The 27,178-nt window shown below is 45.6% G+C and overlaps 1 protein-coding gene across 16 annotated transcripts in view; it reads left to right on the forward strand.

Annotated features, from left to right (window-relative positions):
- The window catches only part of eya1 (EYA transcriptional coactivator and phosphatase 1), a 170,964-nt gene that overhangs the window by 88,649 nt on the left and 55,137 nt on the right, over positions 1-27,178 (forward strand). For all 16 annotated transcript variants that reach the window (XM_071414116.1, XM_071414121.1, XM_071414119.1 and 13 more), the window contains 5 exons: positions 14,828-14,886; positions 16,439-16,599; positions 17,147-17,261; positions 18,543-18,664; positions 21,917-22,017. In XM_071414116.1, coding sequence (XP_071270217.1) covers positions 14,828-14,886; positions 16,439-16,599; positions 17,147-17,261; positions 18,543-18,664; positions 21,917-22,017 — 558 coding nt within the window. The remainder of the gene's footprint in view (positions 1-14,827; positions 14,887-16,438; positions 16,600-17,146; positions 17,262-18,542; positions 18,665-21,916; positions 22,018-27,178) is intronic.

A 27,178-nucleotide genomic window follows, 5' to 3' on the forward strand; every position in this document is an offset into this window, starting at 1 on the left:
TGTGTGATGACGTCTGTTAGCTAGCTAGCTCTGTCTCTGTGATGACTGCTGTTAGCTAGCTAGCTCTCTCTTGTGTGATGACGGCTGAGAGAGAGAACAGGGAAAAGAGAGAGAGAGAACAGGGAAAAGAAAGAGAGAGAGAGAGAGACAGAGATAAAACAGAGAAGGGAGAGAGAGGGAGAGCGGTAGAGTATAGGAGAGGAAGAATGGAGAAGGAGTATATGATGAGAGACAATGTTCCTGTTGTCAGTGACTCAAAGGATATTTTTTAATACATGTAGTGCTCAGGCCTGAAAACATAACATGTTGACCTACATCATCTCTAAAAGGAGAACAAGATGGTAATTCAGAGAAACTAGATGTTTTTACCAGCAGTAGTATGGCAGCAGGGAGGGTCAATGATTTGGCTATTTGCATCCTGAGTATTGTGCTCCTCTCTCTCTCTCTCTCTCTCTCTCTCTCTCTCTCTCTCTCTCTCTCTCTCTCTCTCTCTCTCTCTCTCTCTCTCTCTCTCTCAATTCAATTCAATTCAATTGACTTTATTGACATGGCAAGTTATTATTACTTACATTGTCAAAGTATACATATCGAAAAATTTAAATAAAATATATATGTATATATATACACAAAATATATATATATTTATATTTATAAATGGTGGGACTAACAGTAACTCTCTCTCTCTCTCTCTCTCTCTCTCTCTCTCTCTCTCTCTCTCTCTCTCGCTCTCGCTCTCTCTCACCCTCACTCTCAATTCAATTTAAGGGGCTTTATTGGCATGGGAAACATGTGTTAACATTGCCAAAGCAAGTGAGGTAGATAATAAACAAAAGTGAAATAAACAATACAAATTAACAGTAAACATTACATACAAGTTTCAAAAGAATAAAGACATTACAAATGTTATATTATGTCTATATACAGTGTTGTAACGATGTACAAATGGTTCATGTACAAAAGGGAAAATAAATAAGCATAAATATGGGTTGTATTTAAAATGGTGTTTGTTCTTCACTGGTTGACCTTTTCTTGTGGCAACAGGTCACAAATCTTTCTCTCTCTCTAGCAATCTCTCTCTCCCTCACTCTCTTTTCTCTCTCTCTAGCAATATCTCTCTCACCTTCTCGTCCTCTGTCTGTCTGTCTGTCTGTCTGCCCCCACCCCCCTGTTTGGGGAAGTCTCTTTCTTCTTCTCTGGCCTACAGGAAGACTCAGTCGCTCTCTGCTGATTGCTTCATGACAGACGCCAGAGGAACAAAGAGGCCTCTAATACCTTCCTCCTCTAGAATGAAAATGTTTCAGCAGGACAGGAGAGAGAGAGGGGGGGGGGGGTGAGGGGGAGGCGGAGAGAGAGAGAGAGAGAGAGGGGGGGGTGAGTGGGAGGCAGAGAGAGAGAGAGAACATACGACATTATACAATCCATGGCCACAAAAAAACAAGTGTGCGGTTAAAATGGGCAAAAAAACACACATTTCTTTCTACAGGGTCGTGGGGTGAGACAGGGATGCAGCTTAAGCCCCACCCTCTTCAACATATATATCAATATATTGGCGCGGGCACTAGAACAGTCTGCAGCACCCGGCATCACCCTACTCAAAATCTGAAGTCAGATGTCTACTGTTTGCTGATGATCTGGTGCTTCTGTCCCCAACCAAGGAGGGCCTACAGCAGCACCTAGATCTTCTGCACAGATTCTGTCAAACCTGGGCGCTGACAGTAAATCTCAGGAAGATACTTAAATCAGTTATAGAACCCATTGCCCTTTATGGTTGTGAGGTCTGGGGTCCGCTCACCAACATAGAATTCACTAAATGGGATAAACACCAAATTGAGACTCCGCATGCAGAATTCTGCACAAATATCCTCTGTGTACAACATAAAACACAAAATAATGCATGTAGAGCAGAATTAGGCCGATACCCGGTAATCATCAAAATCAATTCAAAATCGTTCAATTCTACAACCACCTGAAAGTAAGTGATTCCCAAACCTTCCATAACAAAGCCACCACCTACAGAGAGGTGAACCCGGAGAAGAGTCCCCTAAGCAAGCTGATCCTGGGGCTCTGTTCACAAACACAAACAGACCCCACAGAGCCCCAGGACAGCAACACAATTAGACCCAACCAAATCATGAGAAAACAAAAAGATAATTTCTTGACACATTGGAAAGAATTAACAAAAAAACAGAGCAAACTAGAATGCTATTTGGCCCTAAACAGAGAGTACACCGTGGCAGAATACCTGACCACTGTGACTGACCCAAACTTAAGGAAAGCTTTGACTATGTACAGACTCAGCGAGCATAGCCTTGCTATTGAGAAAGGTCGCCGTAGGCAGACATGGCTCTCAAGAGAAGACAGGCTATGTGCTCACTGCCCACAAAATGAGGTGGAAACTGAGCTGCACTTCCTAACCTCCTGCCCAATGTATGACCATATTAGAGACACATATTTCCCTCAGATTACACAGATCTATAAAGAATTCGAAAACAAACCCAATTTTGATAAACTCCCATATCTACTGGGTGAAATACCACAGTGTGCCATCACAGCAGCAAGATTTGTGACCTGTTGCCACAAGAAAAGGGCAACCAGTGAAGAACAAACACCATAAATACAACCCATATTTGTGTTTATTTATTTTCCCTTTTGTACTTTAACTATTTGTACGTTGTTACAACATTGTATATATACATAATATGACATTTGAAATGTCTTTATTCTTTTGGAACTTCTCTGAGTGTAATATTTACTGTTCATTTGTATTGTTTATTTCACTTTTGTTTATTATCTACTTCACTTGCTTTGGAAATGTAAACGTATGTTTCCCATGCCAATAAAGCCATTAAATTGAATTGAGAGAGAGCAGGGTGTAGTGCAGAATTTGGTATGATAGACAGATGGAAGCAGTGATTTGAAAGTTTTCCTCATCCACGTTTTTCTTCCTCTCTTTCTTCACACATTAGCTTCCTCTCTTACTTCACACAGTAGCTTCCTCTCTTTCTTCACACAGTAGCTTCCTCTCTTTCTTCACACAGTAGCCTCCTGTCTTTCTTCACACAGTAGCTTCCTCTCTTTCTTCACACAGTAGCTTCCTCTCTTTCTTCACACAGTAGCTTCCTCTCTTTCTTCACACAGTAGCTTCCTCTCTTTCTTCACACAGTAGCCTCATGTCTTTCTTCACACAGTAGCTTCCTCTCTTTCTTCACACAGTAGCTTCCTCTCTTTCTTCACACAGTAGCTTCCTCTCTTTCTTCACACATTAGCTTCCTCTCTTTCTTCACACAGTGGCTTCCTCTCTTTCTTCACACAGAAGCTTCCTCTCTTTCTTCACACAGTAGCTTCCTCTCTTTCTTCACACAGTGGCTTCCTCTCTTTCTTCACACAGTGGCTTCCTCTTTTTCTTCACACAGTAGCTTCCTCTCTTTCTTCACACAGTGGCTTCCTCTCTTTCTTCACACAGTAGCCTCCTGTCTTTCTTCACACATTAGCTTCCTCTCTTTCTTCACACAGTAGCTTCCTCTCTTTCTTCACACATTAGCTTCCTCTCTTTCTTCACACAGTGGCTTCCTCTCTTTCTTCACACAGTAGCTTCCTCTCTTTCTTCACACAGTAGCTTCCTCTCTTTCTTCACACAGTGGCTTCCTCTCTTTCTTCACACAGTGGCTTCCTCTCTTTCTTCACACAGTAGCTTCCTCTCTTTCTTCACACAGTGGCTTCCTCTCTTTCTTCACACAGTGGCTTCCTCTCTTTCTTCACACAGTGGCTTCCTCTCTTTCTTCACACAGTGGCTTCCTCTCTTTCTTCACACAGAAGCTTCCTCTCTTTCTTCACACAGAAGCTTCCTCTCTTTCTTCACACAGTAGCTTCCTCTCTTTCTTCAAACAGTAGCTTCCTCTCTTTCTTCACACAGTGGCTTCCTCTCTTTCTTCACACAGAAGCTTCCTCTCTTTCTTCACACAGTGGCTTCCTCTCTTTCTTCACACAGAAGCTTCCTCTCTTTCTTCACACAGTAGCTTCCTCTCTTTCTTCACACAGTAGCTTCCTCTCTTTCTTCACACAGTAGCTTCCTCTCTTTCTTCACACAGTAGCCTCCTGTCTTTCTTCACACATTAGCTTCCTCTCTTTCTTCACACAGTAGCTTCCTCTCTTTCTTCACACATTAGCTTCCTCTCTTTCTTCACACAGTGGCTTCCTCTCTTTCTTCACACAGTAGCTTCCTCTCTTTCTTCACACAGTAGCTTCCTCTCTTTCTTCACACAGTGGCTTCCTCTCTTTCTTCACACAGTGGCTTCCTCTCTTTCTTCACACAGTAGCTTCCTCTCTTTCTTCACACAGTGGCTTCCTCTCTTTCTTCACACAGTGGCTTCCTCTCTTTCTTCACACAGTGGCTTCCTCGCTTTCTTCACACAGTGGCTTCCTCTCTTTCTTCACACAGAAGCTTCCTCTCTTTCTTCACACAGAAGCTTCCTCTCTTTCTTCACACAGAAGCTTCCTCTCTTTCTTCACACAGTAGCTTCCTCTCTTTCTTCACACAGTAGCTTCCTCTCTTTCTTCACACAGTGGCTTCCTCTCTTTCTTCACACAGAAGCTTCCTCTCTTTCTTCACACAGTGGCTTCCTCTCTTTCTTCACACAGAAGCTTCCTCTCTTTCTTCACACAGTAGCTTCCTCTCTTTCTTCACACAGTGGCTTCCTCTCTTTCTTCACACAGAAGCTTCCTCTCTTTCTTCACACAGAAGCTTCCTCTCTTTCGTCTTCCACTTTGTTGTTGTTTCTTATTTTCAAAACCCAAGACAAGCACTGGCTTTCAGACAGACAGAGTAAAGAGAGAAAAAAAGTCTGATGAATTTAACAGAAAGACAAAGTGTTTGCATAAGGAGTAATTGCGAGTGGATTGTTGAGGGAGGAGCGGAGGGTCTTGTCTAGTAGGACCATCTGGACTCAGTTAGTGGTGATTGTAGGTTTTGTGAGGAGCTCTGCTTGTCAGCCAGCCAGCCAGTCAGTCAGCCAACCAGCCAGGCAGGCAGGCAGGCAGGCAGCCAGCCAGCCAGCCAGCCAACTAGCCAGGCAGCCAGCCAGCCAGCCAGCCAGTCAGTCAGCCAGTCACCAACTCACTCACTGCCACACACACCTGTCCAGCTATCTAACCACCCAGTACTAACCCCTAACCCCTACCCATTACAGTAGCTTCCTAACCTAACCACCCTCATTCCTGGTTGTTTACGAGGCCTTAACGAGTGTCTCCTAATACCGCGGCAGTGTAGTAGGTGACCAGGGCCCAGGCCATAGGGGGTCATTTGAGACACGGTCAGTCAGACAGTGTGTTACTGAGAGACAGTAACTAAGACATTACCCATCACTACTACCGTTAGCTCCACGGCAGACTACCAGAGAGGCTGGCCAGGGCTTAGTACCCGGCCCAGCTGGGAACACTAATTGTGGGCCCTCTGGCCTTTCCCTTCCTGGGGGTCCGAGGCCGAGCCAGGCCAGGCAGGGCCCCACTAGTAACACAACTGTTAATTGTGTGTCGTAATAACCCAGTGAATTAAAAGGGCAGAGTGATTCGCCACAGCAGCATATGGGGCCGGGAAAGAGAGCATGCACGCAGGAACATACACACACACACACGCATGCACAGACGCACACACACGCCACATTAGGCTGGTGGTACCTTAATTGGGGAGGACTGGCGCATACTAATAGCTGGAACGGACTTGATGGAATGGTGTCAAACTCAACAAACAAATGGTTTCCGTGGTTTCCATTACTATGAGCCAGTCCTCCACTCAGCAGCCTCCTGTGACACACACACATAAACACACACACACACACACACACACACACACACACACACACACACACACACACACACACACACACACACACACACACACACACACACACACACACACACACACACACACACACACACTCTCTCACACATACACACACACACTCTCACACACACACACATACACTCACACACGCACTCACACACACACACACACACACACACACACACACACACACACACACACACACACACATACTCACACAGACGCACAGGGACCAAAACACCAGTTGGGTGTTGTCTGGCATGGCAAAACCCCTTGTTGTGTTTCTCTCTTACTCATGTCTGTTCCTGACTATGCCACATAATCTACTAGATTATTCAGTGAAACTCGCAGTTTGGCCCTGGATGTGACCAGTTAAAACATGAAAACATGAATTATAGAGAGATCAGATAGCTGTAGGACACTATGAAACATCACCACATGACATTGATCCAGTACCATATGTTCCAACACATATTGTCCCAGACCTGCCTGAACTCTATCATATTGTCCTAGACCTGCCTGAACTCTATCATATTGTCCTAGACCTGCCTGAACTCTATCATATTGTCCTAGACCTGCCTGATGACTATCATATTGTCCTAGACCTGCCTGAACTCTATCATATTGTCCCAGACCTGCCTGAACTCTACCATATTGTCCCAGACCTACCTGAACTCTATCATATTGTCCCAGACCTGCCTGAACTCTATCATATTGTCCCAGACCTGCCTGAACTCTATCATATTGTCCCAGACCTGCCTGAACTCTATCATATTGTCCCAGACCTGCCTGAACTCTATCATATTGTCCTAGACCTGCCTGAACTCTATCATATTATCCCAGACCTACCTGAACTTTATCATATTATCCCAGACCTGCCTGAACTCTATCATATTGTCCCAGACCTGCCTGAACTCTATCATATTGTACAAGACCTGCCTGAACTCTATCATATTGTCCCAGACCTGCCTGAACTCTATCATATTGTCCCAGACCTGCCTGAACTCTATCATATTGTCCAAGACCTGCCTGAACACTATCATATTGTCCCAGACAGACCTACCTGAACTCTATCATATTGTCCCAGACCTGCCTGAACACTATCATATTGTGGTTTTGTGTATGTGGTTGTGTGTGTGTGTGTGTGTGTGTGGTTGTGTTTGTATGATTGTGTGTGTGTGTGTGTGTGTGTGTGTGTGTGTGTGTGTGTGTGTGTGTGTGTGTGTGTGTGTGTGTGTGTGTGTGTGTGTGTGTGTGTGTGTGTGTGTGTGTGTGTGTGTGTGTGTGTGTGTGTGTGAGTGGTTCATCAGCAAGTAATTGGGAGAATATATTGGGATTTACGGTAGAATAGAGAGAGGGGAGAATGGAGAGGTGGAGAGGGAGAATGGAGAGGGGGGAGAGGGAGAATGGAGAGGAGGGAGAATGGAGAGGGGGGAGAGGGAGAATGGAGAGGGGGAGAATGGAGAGAGGGAGAGGGAGAATGGAGAGGGGGGAGAGGGAGAATGGAGAGGGAGAGGTGGAGAGGGGGGAGAGGGAGAATGGAGAGGGGGGAGAGGGAGAATGGAGAGGGGGAGAATGGAGAGGGGGGAGAGGGAGAATGGAGAGGGAGAATGGAGAGGGGGGAGAGGCAGAATGGAGAGGGGGAGAGGGAGAATGGAGAGAGGGAGAGGGAGAATGGAGAGGGGTAGAGGGAGAATGGAGAGGGGGAGAGGGAGAATGGAGAGGGGGGAGAGGGAGAATACAGAGGTGGAGGGGGAGAGGGAGAATGAGGAAGGGGGAGAGGGAGAATGGAGAGAGGGAGAATGGAGAGGGGGAGAGGGAGGATGGAGAGAGGGAGAATGGAGAGGGGAGAGGGAGGATGGAGAGGGATAATGGAGAGAGGGAGAGGGGGAATGGAGAGGGGAGAGGGAGGATGGAGAGGGATAATGGAGAGAGGGAGAGGGAGAATGGAGAGGGGAGAGGGAGAATACAGAGGTGGAGGGGGAGAGGGAGAATGAGGAAGGGGGAGAGGGAGAATGGAGAGAGGGAGAATGGAGAGGGGGAGAGGGAGGATGGAGAGGGGGAGAGGGAGAATGGAGAGGGGAGAGGGAGGATGGAGAGAGGGAGAGGGGGAATGGAGAGGGGAGAGGGAGGATGGAGAGGGATAATGGAGAGAGGGAGAGGGGGAGAGGGAGAATGAGGAAGGGAAGAGGGAGAATACAGAGGTGGAGAGGGGGAGAGGGAGAATTGAGAGGGGGAGAGGGAGAATGAGGAAGGGGGTGTCAAAGGGTCAAAGTATTTTCCTCTTTGGATGTGAGACTCAGGGAGAGGGCTTGGCTGAGAATGGAGATGGGGTGAGAGGGAGAATAGGGAGTGATAATAGAGAGGGAGAATAGAGAGGGGAATAGAGATGGAGAATAGAGAGGGGAATAGAGATGGAAAATAGAGAGGGGAATAGAGATGGAGAATAGAGAGGGGAATAGAGATGGAGAATAGAGAGGGGAATAGAGATGGAGAATAGAGAGGGGAATAGAGAGGGGAATAGAGATGAAGAATAGGGAGTGATAATAGAGATGGAGAATAGAGAGGGGAATAGAGATGGAGAATAGAGAGGGGAATAGAGATGGAGAATAGAGATGGAGAATAGAGAGGGGAATAGAGATGGAGAATAGAGAGGTTTTGGCTGAGTGGCAGCATTGGAGCAGGGGTTGGGGGGTCAAGAATTAAATTCTGTTACTGAACAGCTGTTTTGAGTTTCTCCTCACGTCTTCCTCTCCAACCTCCCTTTCTCCTCTCCTCCTCCCTTTCCCCACAAATCCAGGGAGATGAAAAATTTGTTCAGAGGGGAACCAGTAAAAGAAAAAAGGTTTACGGTCCACAACCCTTACTGCTGCTCTAGCATTAGGCAGGAATGCAATAACGTCAGCATTTGGCCCCGTTCAGAGGGACTTAAAACAAGGAAGTCCTGTCTGTGTTTGGGTGTCTTAACACACGCCGGAAAGTTAATTAAAAAGTTTCACAAAGCGGGAAAGGATTTTTCGTTCTGTAAAGCCAAAGGAATTTAGGCTCCCTTCTTCCTTAGTTTCAACTTCCTGGTTTTATAGAAACTTCAAATAGGTGAGGACTTAACCTTTTCACCACCTAGTTACGCAACCAACATTAAACTACTTATCCCCAAGCAGGAATTAAATATTTAACTGATTTAAGGTACAGATCAGATGTATGGTCTGTTATTCCTCATGGTGTGTTATTCCTCGTGGTGTGTTATTCCTCGTGGTGTGTTATTCCTCGTGTTGTGTTATTCCTCGTGGTGTGTTATTCATCGTGGTCTGTTATTCCTCGTGGTGTGTTATTCCTCGTGGTGTGTTATTCCTCATGGTGTGTTATTCATCGTGGTCTGGTATTCCTCGTGGTGTGTTATTCCTCGTGGTCTGTTATTCCTCGTGGTGTGTTATTCCTTGTGGTCTGTTATTCCTTGTGGTGTGTTATTCCTCGTGCTGTGTTATTCCTCGTGGTGTGTTATTCCTTGTGGTGTGTTATTCCTCGTGGTGTGTTATTCCTCATGGTGTGTTATTCCTCGTGGTCTGTTAGTCCTCATGGTGTGTTATTCCTCATGGTGTGTTATTCCTCGTAGTCTGTTATTCCTCGTGGTCTGTTATTCCTCGTGGTCTGTTATTCCTTGTGGTGTGTTATTCCTCGTGGTGTGGTATTCCTCGTGGTCTGTTATTCCTCATGGTGTGTTATTCCTCGTGGTCTGTTATTCCTCATGGTGTGTTATTCCTCGTGGTCTGTTATTCCTCATGGTGTGTTATTCCTCGTGGTCTGTTATTCCTCATGGTGTGTTATTCCTCATGGTGTGTTATTCCTCGTAGTCTGTTATTCCTCGTGGTCTGTTATTCCTCGTGGTCTGTTATTCCTTGTGGTGTGTTATTCCTCGTGGTGTGGTATTCCTCGTGGTCTGTTATTCCTCATGGTGTGTTATTCCTCGTGGTCTGTTATTCCTCATGGTGTGTTATTCCTCGTGGTCTGTTATTCCTCATGGTGTGTTATTCCTCGTGGTCTGTTATTCCTCATGGTGTGTTATTCATCGTGGTCTGTTATTTCTCGTGGTCTGGTATTCCTCGTGGTGTGTTATTCCTCGTGGTCTGTTATTCCTCGTGGTCTGGTATTCCTCGTGGTGTGTTATTCCTCGTGGTCTGTTATTCCTCATGGTGTGTTATTCCTCGTGGATTAAAAGGGAAGAAAAACTCTTAAGAGGAATACAAAAAAAACTTTCATCGTTCTCTTGGAGTTCTCTTGGACCTGAAGCGTTACATCAATCAAGTTCGTACTTTGATTTGATTACTTTGTTTTATTTGTGTTACTTTTGCTTATGCCCAGTGGTAACACTTTCTTATAGTCTGTGTCATGACACATTATACGTGCATTAAAATACGTTGTGAAGGACATTATAAACCATTATTATACATACAAGTATATTTTGTAGGGCAAAAGGCAGTAAGCAGTGAGCCTGCCTTGCTCTGGCCCGTAGAACCAGGTCTCCTTCACATTTAGCCCTCTCTGAAGTGGAGGAGAGAGAGGAGAGGGAGGAGCGGAGGGGGGGTAGTGGAACACTCCTATAAATGGAAAACTAATAACAGATTTTCAAAAGAGAGAGAGAGAGAGAGAAAGAGAGTGACAGAGAGAGAGAGAAAGAGAGAGAGAGAGAAAGAGAGAGAGAGAGTTAGAAAGAGAGAGAGAGTTAGAAAGAAAGGGAGAGAGAGAGAGAGAGAGAAAAAAAGAGAGAGAGAGAGTTAGAAAGAGAGTGTTGGACTAGGCGAGAGAGCGGGAGAGAGAGAGATCTCGGCTGTGCAGTGCTCTGACCCTAGCCCCGGGGCTGTGCTGGTGTGTGGCGCAGCAGTAATCAGAGGTCATCATTTCATTGGCGGTTAGCATCAGGTTCAATTTTTCTAGTAGGTTGCATTTAGCAGAACGTCTGGATTGTGTTACTGAGGAGCGGCTGAATCAGAGAGAGCTGCAGAATCCCTCTCCAAGACCAGTCAGAACACACACAGATGCATGCACACACAGACGCATGCACACACAGACGCATGCACACACAGACGCATGCACACACAGACGCATGCACACACAGACGCATGCACACACACACACATACACAAACACAGACACATGCACAGACACACACAGACACAGACGCATGCACAGACACACACAGACGCATGCACACACAGACGCATGCACACACACACACATACACAAACACAGACACAGACGCATGCACAGACACACACACACACAGACGCATGCACATACACACACAGAGTCGCATGCACACACACACAGACGTATGCACAGACACACACAGACGCATGCACAGACACACACACACACACACACAGTCGCATGCACACACACACAGACGCATGCACGGACACACACACACACACACACATTCGCATGCACGCACACACAGATGCATGCACGGACACACACACACCCAGTCACATGCACACACACACAGACGCATGCACGGACACACACACACACAGATGCATGCACAGACACACACATGCGCATGCACAGACACACACCGACGCATGCACAGACACACACAGACGCATGCACAAACACACACAGACGCATGCACAGACACACACACAGACGCATGCACAGACACACACAGACGCATGCACAAACACACACAGACGCATGCACAGACACACACACAGACACACACACAGACGCATGCACAGACACACACAGACGCATGCACAGACACACACAGACGCATGCACACACACACACATACACAAACACAGACGCATGCACATACACACACACACACACAGACACAGACGCATGCACACACACACACAGACGCATGCACAGACACACACAGACGCATGCACACACACACACACAGACGCATGCACAGACACACACCGACGCATGCACAGACACACACAGACGCATGCACAAACACACACAGACGCATGCACAGACATACACACAGACGCATGCACAGACACACACAGACGCATGCACAAACACACACAGACGCATGCACAGACACACACACAGACGCATGCACAGACACACACAGACGCATGCACAAACACACACAGACGCATGCACAGACACACACACAGACGCATGCACAGACACACACGGACGCATGCACAGACACACACAGATGCATGCACAGACACACACAGACGCATGCACGGACACACACACATACACACACGGACAGACACAAATGTGCCGACAGACACACGCTCTCCATTAACACCATGGATGTCTTTATTCTCCCTACATTTCTCTTCTTCTCTCCCCTCCTCTTCTCTCCCCTCCTCTTCTCTCCCCTCCTCTTCTCTCCCATCCTCTTCTCTCCCCTCCTCTTCTCTCCCCTCCTCTTCTCTCCCATCCTCTTCTCTCCCCTCCTCTTCTCTCCCCTCCTCTTCTCTCCCCTCCCCTTCTCTCCCCTCCTCTTCTCTCCCCTCCTCTTCTCTCCCCTCCTCTTCTCTCCCCTCTTCTTCTCTCCCCTCCTCTTCTCTCCCCTCCTCTTCTCTCCCCTCTTCTTCTCTCCCCTCCACTTCTCTCCCCTCCTCTTCTCTCCCATCCTCTTCTCTCCCCTCCTCTTCTCTCCCCTCCTCTTCTCTCCCCTCCTCTTCTCTCCCCTCTTCTTCTCTCCCCTCCTCTTCTCTCCCATCCGCTTCTCTCCCCTCCTCTTCTCTCCCCTCTCTCTTCTCTCCCCTCTTCTTCTCTCCCCTCCTCTTCTCTCCCCTCCTCTTGTCTTCCCTCCTCTTCTCTCCCCTCTCTCTTCTCTCCTCTACCCTCCTCTTGTCTCCCCTCCTCTTCTCTCCCCTCTCTCTTCTCTCCCCTCCTCTTCTCTTCTCTCCCCTCCTCTTCTCTCCCCTCTCTCTTCTCTCCCCTCCTCTTCTCTTCTCTCCCCTCCTCTCTTCTAGAATGTGACTTGAGACAACTTTCTGATTTAATAAGGTTCGCATTGAATGAATATATATCGTTATTCATTGCAAGGGTTAATTCATTAAACATCCCTCGACATTCCTCCAAATAAAATCCCATGTGTACAAATATCTCCGATCAGTCTGCTCCCATCACGTGGTTATTCAACTACCCAGCTGATGAGGGGTTGGATCAGGGGATCAGGGTCTGATGATGGACTGGGTTGGAACAGGGTGTGATGATGGACAGGGTTGGATCAGGGTCTGATGATGGACAGGGTTGGATCAGGGTGTGAGGATGGACAGGGTTGGATCAGGGTGTGATGATGGACAGGGTTGGAACAGGGGATCAGGGTCTGATGATGGACAGGGTTAGAACAGGGGATCAGGGTCTGATGATGGACATGGTTGGATCAGGGGATCAGGGTGTGATGATGGACAGGGTTGGAACAGGGGATCAGGGTCTGATGATGGACAGGGTTAGATCAGGGGATCAGGGTCTGATGATGGACAGGGGTTGGATCAGGGGATCAGGGTGTGATGATGGACAGGGTTATAACAGGGGATCAGGGTCTGATGATGGACAGGGTTAGAACAGGGGATCAGGGTCTGATGATGGACAGGGTTGGATCAGGGGATCAGGGTGTGATGATGGACAGGGGTTGGATCAGGGGATCAGGGTGTGATGATGGACAGGGTTGGATCAGGGGATCAGGGTGTGATGATGGACAGGGTTGGAACAGGGGATCAGGGTCTGATGATGGACAGGGTTGGATCAGGGTGTGATGATGGACAGGGTTGGAACAGGGAGTGATGATGGACAGGGTTGGAACAGGGGATCAGGGTCTGATGATGGACAGGGTTAGAACAGGGGATCAGGGTCTGATGATGGACAGGGTTGGAACAGGGGATCAGGGTGTGATGATGGACAGGGGTTGGATCAGGGGATCAGGGTCTGATGATGGACAGGGTTGGAACAGGGGATCAAGGTCTGATGATGGACAGGGTTGGATCAGGGGATCAGGGTCTGATGATGGACAGGGTTGGATCAGGGGATCAGGGTCTGATGATGGACAGGGGTTGGATCAGGGGATCAGGGTCTGATGATGGACAGGGGTTGGAACAGGGGATCAGGGTCTGATGATGGACAGGGTTGGATCAGGGGAACAGGGTGTGATGATGGACAGGGTTAGAACAGGGGATCAGGGTCTGATGATGGACAGGGGTTGGATCAGGGGATCAGGGTCTGATGATGGACAGGGGTTGGAACAGGGGATCAGGGTCTGATGATGGACAGGGTTGGATCAGGGGAACAGGGTGTGATGATGGACAGGGTTGGAACAGGGGATCAGGGTCTGATGATGGACAGGGGTTGGATCAGGGGATCAGGGTCTGATGATGGACAGGGTTGGATCAGGGGAACAGGGTGTGATGATGGACAGGGTTGGAACAGGGGATCAGGGTCTGATGATGGACAGGGGTTGGAACAGGGGATCAGGGTCTGATGATGGACAGGGGTTGGAACAGGGGATCAGGGTCTAGATAGCTACATCCCAAATGGCATCCCATGCCCCTATGAGCCCTGGTCAAATGTAGTGCACTATATAGGGAATAGGGTGCTATTTGGGACACTCCACCATACACGACTGATTTGAAGGTTGGAGCCAGAGAGAGAGAGAGAGAGAGGGAGAGCGAGATGGAGAGAGAGAGATGGAGAGAAAGAGGGAGAGCGAGATGGAGATGGAGAGAGATGGAGGGAGGAGAGAGAGAGAGAGAGAGAGAGAGAGAGAGAGAGAGAGAGAGAGAGGCAGATGGAGAGAGATTTCAATTAGAATGAGTTCCGCAGTAAATGAAAACTTGTCATGTGTTTTAAAATATAACTTGAGAGAAAATGCTATTTTGCTCTCTCAAAATTATAAGGTAAAATGTGTACTTTGAACTGCTTTGAAGTTAATGATGTGGATTATTTTGAAATATTCATGTGAATGTGGTATTATGCATCTATATTTACTCAACGTATCTCCTCTCTGTGTTTTAGGAGTGTGACCAGGTTCACATCGATGACGTCTCATCTGATGACAACGGTCAGGATCTGAGGTAGCTACAGTTCTAAACCAATCACAATGTTCTAAACTACAGTTCTAAACCAATCACAATGTTCTAAACTACAGTTCTAAACCAATCACAATGTTCTAAACTACAGGTCTAAACCAATCACAATGTTCTAAACTACAGTTCTAAACCAATCACAATGTTCTAAACTACAGTTCTAAACCAATCACAATGTTCTAAACTACAGTTCTAAACCAATCACAATGTTCTAAACTACAGGTCTAAACCAATCACAATGTTCTAAACTACAGTTCTAAACCAATCACAATGTTCTAAACTACAGTTCTAAACCAATCACAATGTTCTAAACTACAGTTCTAAACCAATCACAATGTTCTAAACTACAGGTCTAAACCAATCACAATGTTCTAAACTACAGTTCTAAACCAATCACAATGTTCTAAACTACAGTTCTAAACCAATCACAATGTTCTAAACTACAGTTCTAAACCAATCACAATGTTCTAAACTACAGTTCTAAACCAATCACAATGTTCTAAACTACAGTTCTAAACCAATCACAATGTTCTAAACTACAGTTCTAAACCAATCACAATGATCTAAACTACAGTTCTAAACCAATCACAATGTTCTAAACTACAGTTCTAAACCAATCACATTGTTCTAAACTACAGGTCTGAACCAATCACATTGTTCTAAACTACAATCACAATGTTCTAAACTACAGTTCTAAACCAATCACAATGTTCTAAACTACAGGTCTAAACCAATCACAATGTTCTAAACTACAGTTCTAAACCAATCACAATGTTCTAAACTACAGTTCTAAACCAATCACAATGTTCTAAACTACAGTTCTAAACCAATCACAATGTTCTAAACTACAGTTCTAAACCAATCATAATGTTCTAAACTACAGTTCTAAACCAATCACATTGTTCTAAACTACAGGTCTGAACCAATCACATTGTTCTAAACTACAATCACAATGTTCTAAACTACAGTTCTAAACCAATCACAATGTTCTAAACTACAGGTCTAAACCAATCACAATGTTCTAAACTACCATTCTAAACCAATCACAATGTTCTAAACTACAGTTCTAAACCAATCACAATGTTCTAAACTACAGTTCTAAACCAATCACAATGTTCTAAACTACAGTTCTAAACCAATCACAATGTTCTAAACTACAGTTCTAAACCAATCACATTGTTCTAAACTACAGGTCTGAACCAATCACATTGTTCTAAACTACAATCACAATGTTCTAAACTACAGTTCTAAACCAATCACAATGTTCTAAACTACAGGTCTAAACCAATCACAATGTTCTAAACTACCATTCTAAACCAATCACAATGTTCTAAACTACAGTTCTAAACCAATCACAATGTTCTAAACTACAGGTCTAAACCAATCACAAGGATCTGTTCCTGGGACCTCCCTGTTTATCCTAGTGTCAGCAGTGGTGCAGTTTGAGCTAATAGATGTCATAATTCTCTCTCTTACTTTCTCTTTTTTTCTTTCTTTCTTTCTTCCCCCCCCCTGTCTCTTGCTCTCTTTGCCGATGCAGTACGTATAACTTTGGCTCGGATGGGTTTCACGCGGCTGCGACCAGTGCCAACCTGTGCCTGGCCACGGGCGTGAGAGGAGGGGTGGACTGGATGAGAAAACTGGCCTTCCGCTACAGACGAGTAAAAGAAATCTACACCACCTACAAAAATAACGTTGGAGGTAATCCCCAATAACACACTGCTCTGCCTCGCTCTGAACACACACACACTGCTCTGCCTCGCTCTGAACACACACACACTGCTCTGCCTCGCTCTGAACACACACACACTGCTCTGCCTCGCTCTGAACACACACACACTGCTCTGCCTCGCTCCTAACACACACACCACCTCTGCCTCGCTCTGAACACACACACACTGCTCTGCCTCGCTCTGAACACACACACACTGCTCTGCCTCGCTCTGAACACACACACACTGCTCTGTCTCGCTCCTAACACACACACACTGCTCTGCCTCGCTCTGAACACACACACACCACCTCTGCCTCGCTGAGACTCAGAACACTGCTGGCAGAGAAGAGGGTGCGGACAGGGGAGCTGTTTTCCTGCCTGCGTGCCTCCCTGCCTGCCCGCCTGCCCGCCCGCCTGCCCATGTGCATGTTTAAAAGCACACTTGGTCGGTCAGGGTAGATGTTCTAAAATGTTGAAGGTATTTAGAGGTGGCTCCAACCTAAACATTGTTTCTTGGTGTGTCTCCTCTCTCAGGTCTGCTGGGCCCAGCCAAACGAGAAGCCTGGTTACAATTGAGAGCAGAAGTTGAAGCTTTGACCGACTCCTGGTTAACACTGGCACTGAAAGCACTCACATTAATCCACTCAAGGTAGGACTCCCACCCAGCAGCATGTGGTGGAAATAAGACAACTGTATATTCACCAACAATAGAAAACATAAGGATTGTTTTTGTTTGCATCCCAAATGATACCCTATTCTCTACATAGTGCACTCCTTTTGACCAGGAGGCCCTACAGTATGTAGGGAATAGGGTGCCATTTGAGACACAGACTTTAGTGTTGGTGGTATAGGCTTCATCTGTCCCTGTAGAAAGATAGCATGGTAAAACCCTTAAAAAAATAGTTAACCTCCAATCCATCTGTCCGACTGCTGTTCCTGTGTTGATGTTGTCCTCCCGCGCAGTTCTGTAGACGGATTGGTGTCATCATCTCCCTCTCTTCTCTTAATCATCCCTCTATCATTCCTCTTCTCATACCTCTCATCCTCTTCTCATCTCTCTTTTCTCATCCTCTTCTCATCTCTCTTTTCTCATCCTCTCATCTCTCTCTCTTCTCGTCCTCCTCTCATCTCTCTCTTCTCGTCCTCCTCTCATCTCTCTCTTCTCGTCCTCCTCTCATCTCTCTCTTCTCGTCCTCCTCTCATCTCTCTCTCTTCTCATCCTCCTCTCATCCTTCTCTTCTCGTCCTCCTCTCATCTCTCTTCTTGTCCTCTCATCTCTCTCTCTTCTCATCCTCCTCTCATCCTTCTCTTCTCGTCCTCCTCTCATCCTTCTCTTCTCGTCCTCCTCTCATCTCTCTCTCTTCTCATCCTCCTCTCATCCTTCTCTTCTCGTCCTCATCTCTCTCTTCTCGTCCTCCTCTCATCTCTCTCTTCTCGTACTCCTCTCATCTCTCTCTTCTCATCCTCCTCTCATCTCTCTCTCTTCTCATCCTCCTCTCATCCTTCTCTTCTCGTCCTCCTCTCATCTCTCTATTCTCGTCCTCCTCTCATCATCCTCTCATCCTTCTCTTCTCGTCCTCCTCTCATCTCTCTCTTCTCGTCCTCCTCTCATCTCTCTCTTCTCATCCTCCTCTCATCCTTCTCTTCTCGTAGTCCTCTCATCTCTCTCTTCTCGTCCTCATCTCTCTCTTCTCGTCCTCCTCTCATCCTCCTCTCATCTCTTTCTTCTCGTCCTCCTCTCATCTCTCTCTCTTCTCATCCTCCTCTCATCTCTCTCTTCTCATCCTCCTCTCATCTCTCTCTTCTCGTCCTCCTCTCATCTCTCTCTCTTCTCGTCCTCCTCTCATCTCTCTCTCTTCTCATCCTCCTCTCATCTCTCTCTTCTCATCCTCCTCTCATCCTTCTCTTCTCGTCCTCCTCTGTGTTGCAGGTCAAACTGTGTGAATATCCTGGTGACCACCACCCAGCTCATACCTGCCCTGGCTAAAGTCCTGCTGTACGGACTGGGGATAGTGTTTCCTATTGACAATATTTATAGTGCTACCAAAATAGGTAAATAAGTTATCCTCTCTGTTTTCAATGTCTACCTGTATGTTTGTCTCTCTATTGCCCTGTTTGTATTGACCTTTTGTCTATCTATCTATCTGTCTGTCTGTCTGTCTGTCTGTCCGGTCCGGTCCGGTAGTGTGTTACAGGACTCATCAGAATGCTCATCCTAATGAATATGTGTGTAAACATGGCGTGTGATTGGTCCGTGACGTTGAGGGGGGCGGGGGATTGGTCTGTCCTGTAGAGGTGGCCGGACGCTGGAGAGAGTTGATGTCTTTCTCTGAAGGAAGAAGTTTAATCAAACAGAATTATTTTCCTGTTGCAGGGCCTCTTTCTCTCTCTCTCTCTCTCTCTCTCTCTCTCTCTCTCTCTCTCTCTCTCTCTCTCTCTCTCTCTCTCTCTCTCTCTCTCTCTCTCTCAGGCATATGAACCCACTTCATCGCATTTGTCATTCCACATCCAACGCACTCCTTCCTCCCTCCTTTTCCTCCCCCCTTCCTCCATCCTTTTCCTCCATCCTTCCTCCCACATCTCTCCCTTCTTCCTCCCTCCTTCCTCCTTCCTTTTCCTCCCTCCTTTTCCTTCCTCCCTCCTTCCTCCCTCCTTTTCCTCCCTCCTTTTCCTTCCTCCCTCCTCCCTCCTTCCTCCCTCCTTTTCCTCCCTCCTTCCTCCCTCCTTTTCCTCCCACCTTCCTGCCTCCTTCAGTGTTTCAAATGCAAAATAAACATTAACTTTTACTTCATCCCTGCTCTCTTAGAAAAAAGAGTTCCAAAAGGGTTCTTCGGCTGTCTCCGTAGGATAACCCTTTTTGGTTCCACATAGAACCGTTTTGGGTTCAATGTAGAACCCTTTGTGGAAACGGTCCTACATGGAACCCAAAAGGGTTCTACCCGGAACCCAAAAGGGTTCTTCAAAGGGTTCTCCTATAGGGACAGCTGAAGAACCCTTTTAGGTTCTAGATTAAAAAAAGGAGCGAAGAGTGTGCACCATTTACAGACAGAGACTCAGTCAGCCATTTAGCCAGTCAGCCAACCAGTCAGTCAGCCTACCAGTCAGCCAATCAGCCAGTCAGCCAACCAGTCAGTCAGCCAAGCAGTCAGCCAAGCAGTCAATCAGCCAACCAGTCAACCAACCAGTCAGCCAACCAGTCAACCAACCAGTCAGCCAACCAGTCAATCAGTCAGCCAACCAACCAGTCAGCCAACCAGTCAGCCAATCATCCAACCAGTCAGTCAGCCAACCAGTCAGCCAACCAGTCAACCAACCAGTCAGCCAACCAGTCAACCAACCAGTCAGCCAACCAGTCAACCAACCAGTCAGCCAACCAGTCAATCAGCCAACCAGTCAGCCAACCAACCAGTCAACCAACCAGTCAGCCAACCAGTCAACCAACCAGTCCGCCAACCAGTCGGCCAGTCAGCCAACCAGTCAGTCAGCAAACCAGTCAGCCAATCAGTCAGCCAATCAGCCAGTCAGTCAGCCAACCAGTCAGTCAGCCAACCAGTCAACCAACCAGTCAGCCAACCAGTCAACCAACCAGTCAGTCAACCAGTCAATCAGCCAACCAGTCAACCAACCAGTCAGCCAGCCAGTCAACCAACCAGTCAGCCAACCAGTCAACCAACCAGTCAGCCAACCAGACAAACAACCAGTCAACCACCAGTCAGCCAATCAGTCAGCCAATCAGTCAGTCAGCCAACCAGTCAGCCAACCAGTCAGCCAGTTGGCCAGCCTGCAATCAGTCAGTCAGCCAACCAGTCAGCCAGTCAGCCAACCAGTCAGCCAACCAGTCAACCAACCAGTCAATCAGCCAACAAACCAGTCAGCCAACCAGTCAGCCAGTCGGTCAGTCAGTCAGCCAACCAACCAGCCAACCAGTCAGCCAGTCGGTCAGTCAGCCAACCAGTCAGCCAACCAACCAGTCAGCCAGTCGGTCAGTCAGCCAACCAGTCAGCCAGTCGGTCAGTCAGCCAACCAGTCAGCCAGTCAGTCAGCCAACCAGTCAGTCAGCCAGTCAGTCAGTCAGCTAACCAACCGGGCAGCCAGTCAGTCAGCCAGTCAGTCAGCCAGTCAGTCAGTCAGCTAACCAACCGGGCAGCCAGTCAGCCAACCAACCAGTCAGTCAGCCAGTCAGCCAACCAACCGGTCAGCCAGTCGGTCAGTCAGCCAGTCAGCCAACCAACCAACCAGTCAGTCAGTCAGTCAACCGGTCAGCCAGCCAGTTGTTGTGTCTGTAGAGTATGAAGAGATGAACATAACGTGAAGCTGGTTCCTTTACTCTGGACACACCCTGTAGCATGTGATGCTGATTTAGCTTGTTAGATGCCATTTGTCCAGTGTTTTGGGTGGGTGGGTGGGGGGGGAAACGAAACACTTTAATGCGTCTCACATTGTCTTTATCTGCAGAGTTGATCGTATCAAATCCCCTGGCTGGGACTCTACTGTTTACACTGAGTCATATTATGGTGAAGCATCATGTGTTTTAAAAGGGAGCCTCAAGGCAGTTACGCTCAAACACAGTGTTGTTTCTACATACTTCAGTACCCGTATACGATTCTCCATTGCTCTGTTTGGGTGTGTAGGGCCCTGTTCCCTAAATAGTACTCTACTTTTGACCATAGCCCCTATGGGGTAGTGCACAATATAGGGGATATAGTGCCATTTGGGAATTATCTGTGGTCTTCCTGTGGCTGTGTGTTGATATAAGGTCCCATGTGTTAAACCCAGGGATGGACCTTGAAGATCATGGGGCCCTGTCCAGCCCGGGCTGGTAGACCACGATTCAGGTCCAAAATCTGTGCCGTCCGATGTCTAAAAAAATGACACAATTGAACCGGTCTGGCGGGTTGGTTTGGCACGGTGTCTACTAGCGCAGTGTGGAAAAGTAACTAGCCGGGCTTCATTTATATCTGTTAGCCCAACCTGTCTGTCTGACTCACTGACTGTCTGTCTCTATAAGGAAGGAGAGCTGTTTTAAGAGGGTAATTCAGAGGTTCAACCTGTCTGTCTGTCTCTCTAACCTGTGTCTGTCTCTCTAACCTGTCTATCTGTCACTCTAACCTGTGTCTGTCTCTCTAACCTGTCTATCTGTCACTCTAACCTGTGTCTGTCTCTCTAACCTGTCTATCTGTCTCTAACCTGTGTGTCTGTCCGCAGGGAAGGAGAGCTGTTTTGAGAGAGTAATTCAGAGGTTCAACCTGTCTGTCTGTCTCTCTAACCTGTCTATCTGTCTCTAACCTGTGTGTCTGTCTGCAGGGAAGGAGAGCTGTTTTGAGAGAGTAATTCAGAGGTTCGGGAGGAAAGTTGTTTACGTTGTCGTGGGAGACGGAGTGGAAGAGGAGCAAGGCTCAAAAAAGGTAAGAGAGGGAGAGCGTAGAAATATAAAGTCTAGAATAGATACAGTATGCATCGGTATTAGGGTCAACCCCATTTTAAACTCATCAATTCATGAATTGAATTGAAATTCCATGCGTTTGAATCCTTCATTGAGTCTTAGGGAGGCCATGAATGTATTTAGAAAACACTTAAAGTACCCTGGACATACATCCCATTCTTTCTCACTGAAGGAGCAGGAACTTAACACCCCCTTTTACTTTACTTTCACCCATTTGTCATCTTACTTGGCTGTTGAACAACAGGAGAAATCAGCTCCACTCCTCCTCCATCCCTCATTCTCAGGTTCACAGAGAGAGAGAGAGAGAGCAGGGGAAGAGAGATATAGGGAGAGAGAGAAAGAGCAGGGGAAAAGAGATAGATGGAGAGAGAAAGTAGAGGGAGAGAAATAGAGAGCGTGTAAGGGTGAGAACAATATTCTTTACCCGTGGCCCTAAGCAGCGTAACGCTAGACAGATCCTTTCAGGTTTACAGGAGAGCGGAAATAGAACGTGCATTCACACGGCTTAAATCTTTGTTGATGAGATTAGGATATTTACTGCAATGACAAACCTGTTAGAGAGAACAAGAAAGGCTGCTGGGTAAAAAGCTTTTGATGCACTTCACAACGCAGCTAAATCACAATACTCAATCATGAGGCATCAAAGCCAAAGGAACTGAAAAATATTAAGAAATGCCTTTGATGGAAGGAAAGTAGTGTAGAAACCTACCAAAAAACAATTAGGCAACAACAAATTCAATCCCTTTTAGACAACTTCCTGGACAAAACGTTCCACTGTAATAGTGAAGGTGTAAATTTGGCAGTAGAAAACCTAAACAGTATATTTGACCTTTCAGCTTCCCTTTCAAATCTAAAAATGTCAAACAGAAAACATAAGAGAATTAACAACAATGATAAATGGTTTGATGAAGAATGCAAAAATCTAAGAAAGAAAGGGAGTAACCTGAGTCTACAGTATGCAGTATGCATTATCCTCTACATTATCATTAACAGCAGACTCGTACATTTCCTCAGTGAAAACAATGTGCTGAGCAAATGTCATATTGACTTTTTACCAAATTACCGTACGACAGACCACGTATTCACCCTGCACACCCTAATTGACAAACAAACAAACCAAAACATAGCAAAGTCTTCTCATGCTTTGTTGATTTAAATAAAAGCTTTTGTCTCAATTTGGCATAAGGATCTGCTATACAAATTGATGGAAAGTGGTGTTGGGGGAGAAACATATGACTATAAGCCATAAAGATGAAGAGAGTCGCACACTCCATATTTAAACTCCCAGTAATTTATTGGGTATCTCACCAACGCTTCGGCATCACTGTGCCTTCTTCAAATCCATGTACACAAACAACAAGAGTGCGGTTAAAAGTGGCAAAAAACACACACATTTCTTTCCACAGGGCCGTGGGGTGAGACAGGGATGCAGCTTAAGCCCCACCCTCTTCAGCATATATATCAACGAATTGGCAAGGGCACTAGAACAGTCTGCAGCACCCGGCCTCACCCTGCTAGAATCTGAAGTCAAATGTCTACTGTTTGCTGATGATCTGGTGCTTCTGTCACCAACCAAGGAGGGCCTAAAGCAGCACCTAGATCTTCTGCACAGATTCTGTCAGACCTCGGCCCTGACAGTAAATCTCAGTAAGACAAAAATAATGGTGTTCCAAAAAAGGTCCAGTTGCCAGGACCACAAATACAAATTCCTAGACACTGTTGCCCTAGAGCACACAGAAAACTATACATACCTCGGCCTAAACGTCAGCGCCACAGGTAACTTCCACAAAGCTGTTAACGATCTGAGAGACAAGGCAAGAATCAATCAATTAATCAAATGTATTTATATAGCCCTTCTAACATCAGCTGATGTCACAAAGTGCTGTACAGAAACCCAGCCTAAAACCCCAAACAGCAAGCAATGCAGGTGTAGAAGCACGGTGGCTAGGAAAAACTCCCTAGAAAGGCCAAAACCTAGGAAGAAACCTAGAGAGGAGCCAGGCTCTGAGGGGTGGCCAGTCCTCTTCTGGCTGTTCCGGGTGGAGATTATAACAGAACATGGCCAAGATGTTCAAATGTTCATAGATGACCAGCAGGGTGAAATAATAATAATGACAGTGGTTGTAGAGGGTGCAACAGGTCAGCACCTCAGGAGTAAATGTCAGTTGGCTTTTCATAGCCGATCATTTAGAGTATCTCTACCTCTCCTGCTGTCTCTAGAGAGTTGAAAACAGCAGGTCTGGGACAGGTAGCACGTCCGGTGAACAGGTCAGGGTTCCATAGCCGCAGGCAGAACAGTTGAAACTGGAGCAGCAGCACGGCCAGGTGTACTGGGGACAGCCAGGAGTATTCAGGCCAGGTAGTCCTGAGGCATGGTCCTAGGGCTTAGGTCCTCCGAGAGAAAGAGAGAGAGAGAGAGAAAGAGAGAGAGCGAATTAGAGATAGAATAATTAAATTCACACAGGACACCGGATAAGACAGGAGAAATATTCCAGATATAACAGACTGACACATAAACTACTGCAGCATAAAGAAGGGCCTTCTATGCCATCAAAGGAACATAAAATTCAACATACCAATTAGGATCTGACTAAAAATACTAGAATCATTTATAGAACCCATTGCTCTTTATGGTTGTGAGGTCTGGGGTACGCTCACCAACCAAGAATTCACAAAATGGGGTACTCTGCATGCAGAATTCTGTAAAAATGTCCTCTGTGTACAATGTAAAACAGAACATAATGCATGCAGAACAGATTTAGGCCGATACCCGCTAATTATCAAAATCAGAGAAAAGAGACGTTCAATTCTACAACCACCTGAAAGGAAGTGATTCCCAAACCTTCCATAACAAAGCTTTCACTTACAGAGAGATGAACCTAGACAAGAGTCCCCTAAGCAAGCTGGTCCTGGGGCTCTGTTCACAAACACAAACAGACCCCAGAGAGCCCCAGGACAGCAGCACAATTAGACCCAACCAAATCATGAGAAAACAAAAAGATAATGACTTTACACGTTGGAAAGAATTAACAAAAAAACTGCGCAAACTAGAATGCTATTTGGCCCTAAACAGAGAGTACACAGCGGCAGAATACCTGACCACTGTGACTGACCCAAAATTAAGGAAAGCTTTGACTATGTACAGACTCAGTAAGCATAGCCTTGCTATTGAGAAGGCCACCGTAGGCAGACCTGGCTCTCAAGAGAAGACAGGCTATATGCACACTGCCATCAAAATTTGGTGGAAACTGAGCTGTACTTCCTAACCTCCTGCCAAATGTATGACCATATTAGAGACATAGATTTCCCTCAGATTACACAGATCCACAAAGAATTTGAAAACAACCCCAATTTTGATAAAGTCCCATATCTATTAGGTGAAATACCACAGTGTTCCATCACAGCAGCAAGACTTGTGACCTGTTGCCACAAGAAAAGGGCAACCAGTGAAGAACAAACACCACTGTAAATACAACCAATTTTTATTACTATTTAATGTACCTTTTGTACTTTAACTATTTGCACATCATATGACATTTGAAATGTCTTGATTATTTTGGAACTTTTATGGGTGTAATATTTACTGTACATTTTTATTGTTTATTTCACTTTTGTTTATTATCTATTTCACTTGTTTTGGCAATGTTAACATATGTTTCCCATGCCATTAAAGCCCTTAAATTGAATTGAAAATTGAGAGAGAGAGAGAGAGAGCGAGAGACAGAGAGAGGAAGATACCATCTCCAGCCTTTAAACTTAAAAGCAAAGACAATTTACAAAACAAAAAGCAAAGAGCTTTTTAAGGGTCACTGGAATCCTTCTAAGTAGAACATACGCCTGGGAGAGAGAGAACTCTGGGAGAAAGCTTTGATAAGACAGAGGTAATGGACTACAGGGAGGGAGGGAGGGAGGGAGGAAGGGAGGGAGGTCAAAGACTACCTGACAAGACCCTTTCATTCTCTCCCACTCATGTTTCTCCCTATCTGCTACTTGCATGGGAACAATGTCTGATTGGCTGGTCTGTCTCTCTATAGCAGTCAAATTCAGCATTAGGTGTTTTTCATTAGTTCAAAGGACATTAACTGCCATTGAATTCCTGCTTTAGATTGATTGATTGATTGATTGATTGATTGTAGTTTTGTAAGTGTGTAGCAGAGTCATTAGTTATAGTACAATCATTAGATATAGTAATAGTAGTACCATCATTTAGTTATAGTACCATCATTAGTTATAGTACCATCATTAGTTATAGTACCATCATTAGTTATAGTAACATCATTAGTTATAGTACCATCATTAGTTATTGTACCATAATTAGTTATAGTACCATCATTAGTTATAGTACCATCATTAGTTATAGTAACATCATTAGTTATAGTACCATCATTAGTTATACTACCATCATTAGGTATAGTACCATCATTAGTTATAGTAACATCATTAGTTATAGTACCATCATTAGTTATAGTACCACCATTAGTTATAGTACCATCATTAGTTATAGTAACATCATTAGTTATAGTACCATCATTAGTTATAGTACCATCATTAGTTATAGTACCATCATTAGTTATAGTAACATCATTAGTTATAGTACCATCATTAGTTATAGTAACATCATTAGTTATAGTACCATCATTAGTTATTGTACCATAATTACTTATAGTACCATCATTAGTTATATTACCATAATTAGTTATAGTACCATCATTAGTTATAGTACCATCATTAGTTATAGTACCATCATTAGTTATAGTACCAGTAGTACCATCATTAGTTATTGTACCATAATTAGTTATAGTACCATCATTAGTTATAGTACCATCACTAGTTATAGTACCATCATTAGTTATAGTACCATCATTAGTTATAGTACCAGTAGTACCATCATTAGTTATAGTACCATCATTAGTTATAGTACCAGTAGTACCATCATTAGTTATAGTACCATCATTAGTTATAGTACAATCATTAGGTATAGTACCATCATTAGTTATAGTATCAGTAGTACCATCATTAGTTATAGTACCATCATTAGTTATAGTACCAGTAGTACCATCATTAGTTATAGTACCATCAATAGGTATAGTACCATCATTAGTTATAGTCCCAGTAGTACCATC

This window comes from Salvelinus alpinus, chromosome 8 (genome assembly GCF_045679555.1).
Source record: "Salvelinus alpinus chromosome 8, SLU_Salpinus.1, whole genome shotgun sequence".
Taxonomy (NCBI): domain Eukaryota; kingdom Metazoa; phylum Chordata; class Actinopteri; order Salmoniformes; family Salmonidae; genus Salvelinus; species Salvelinus alpinus.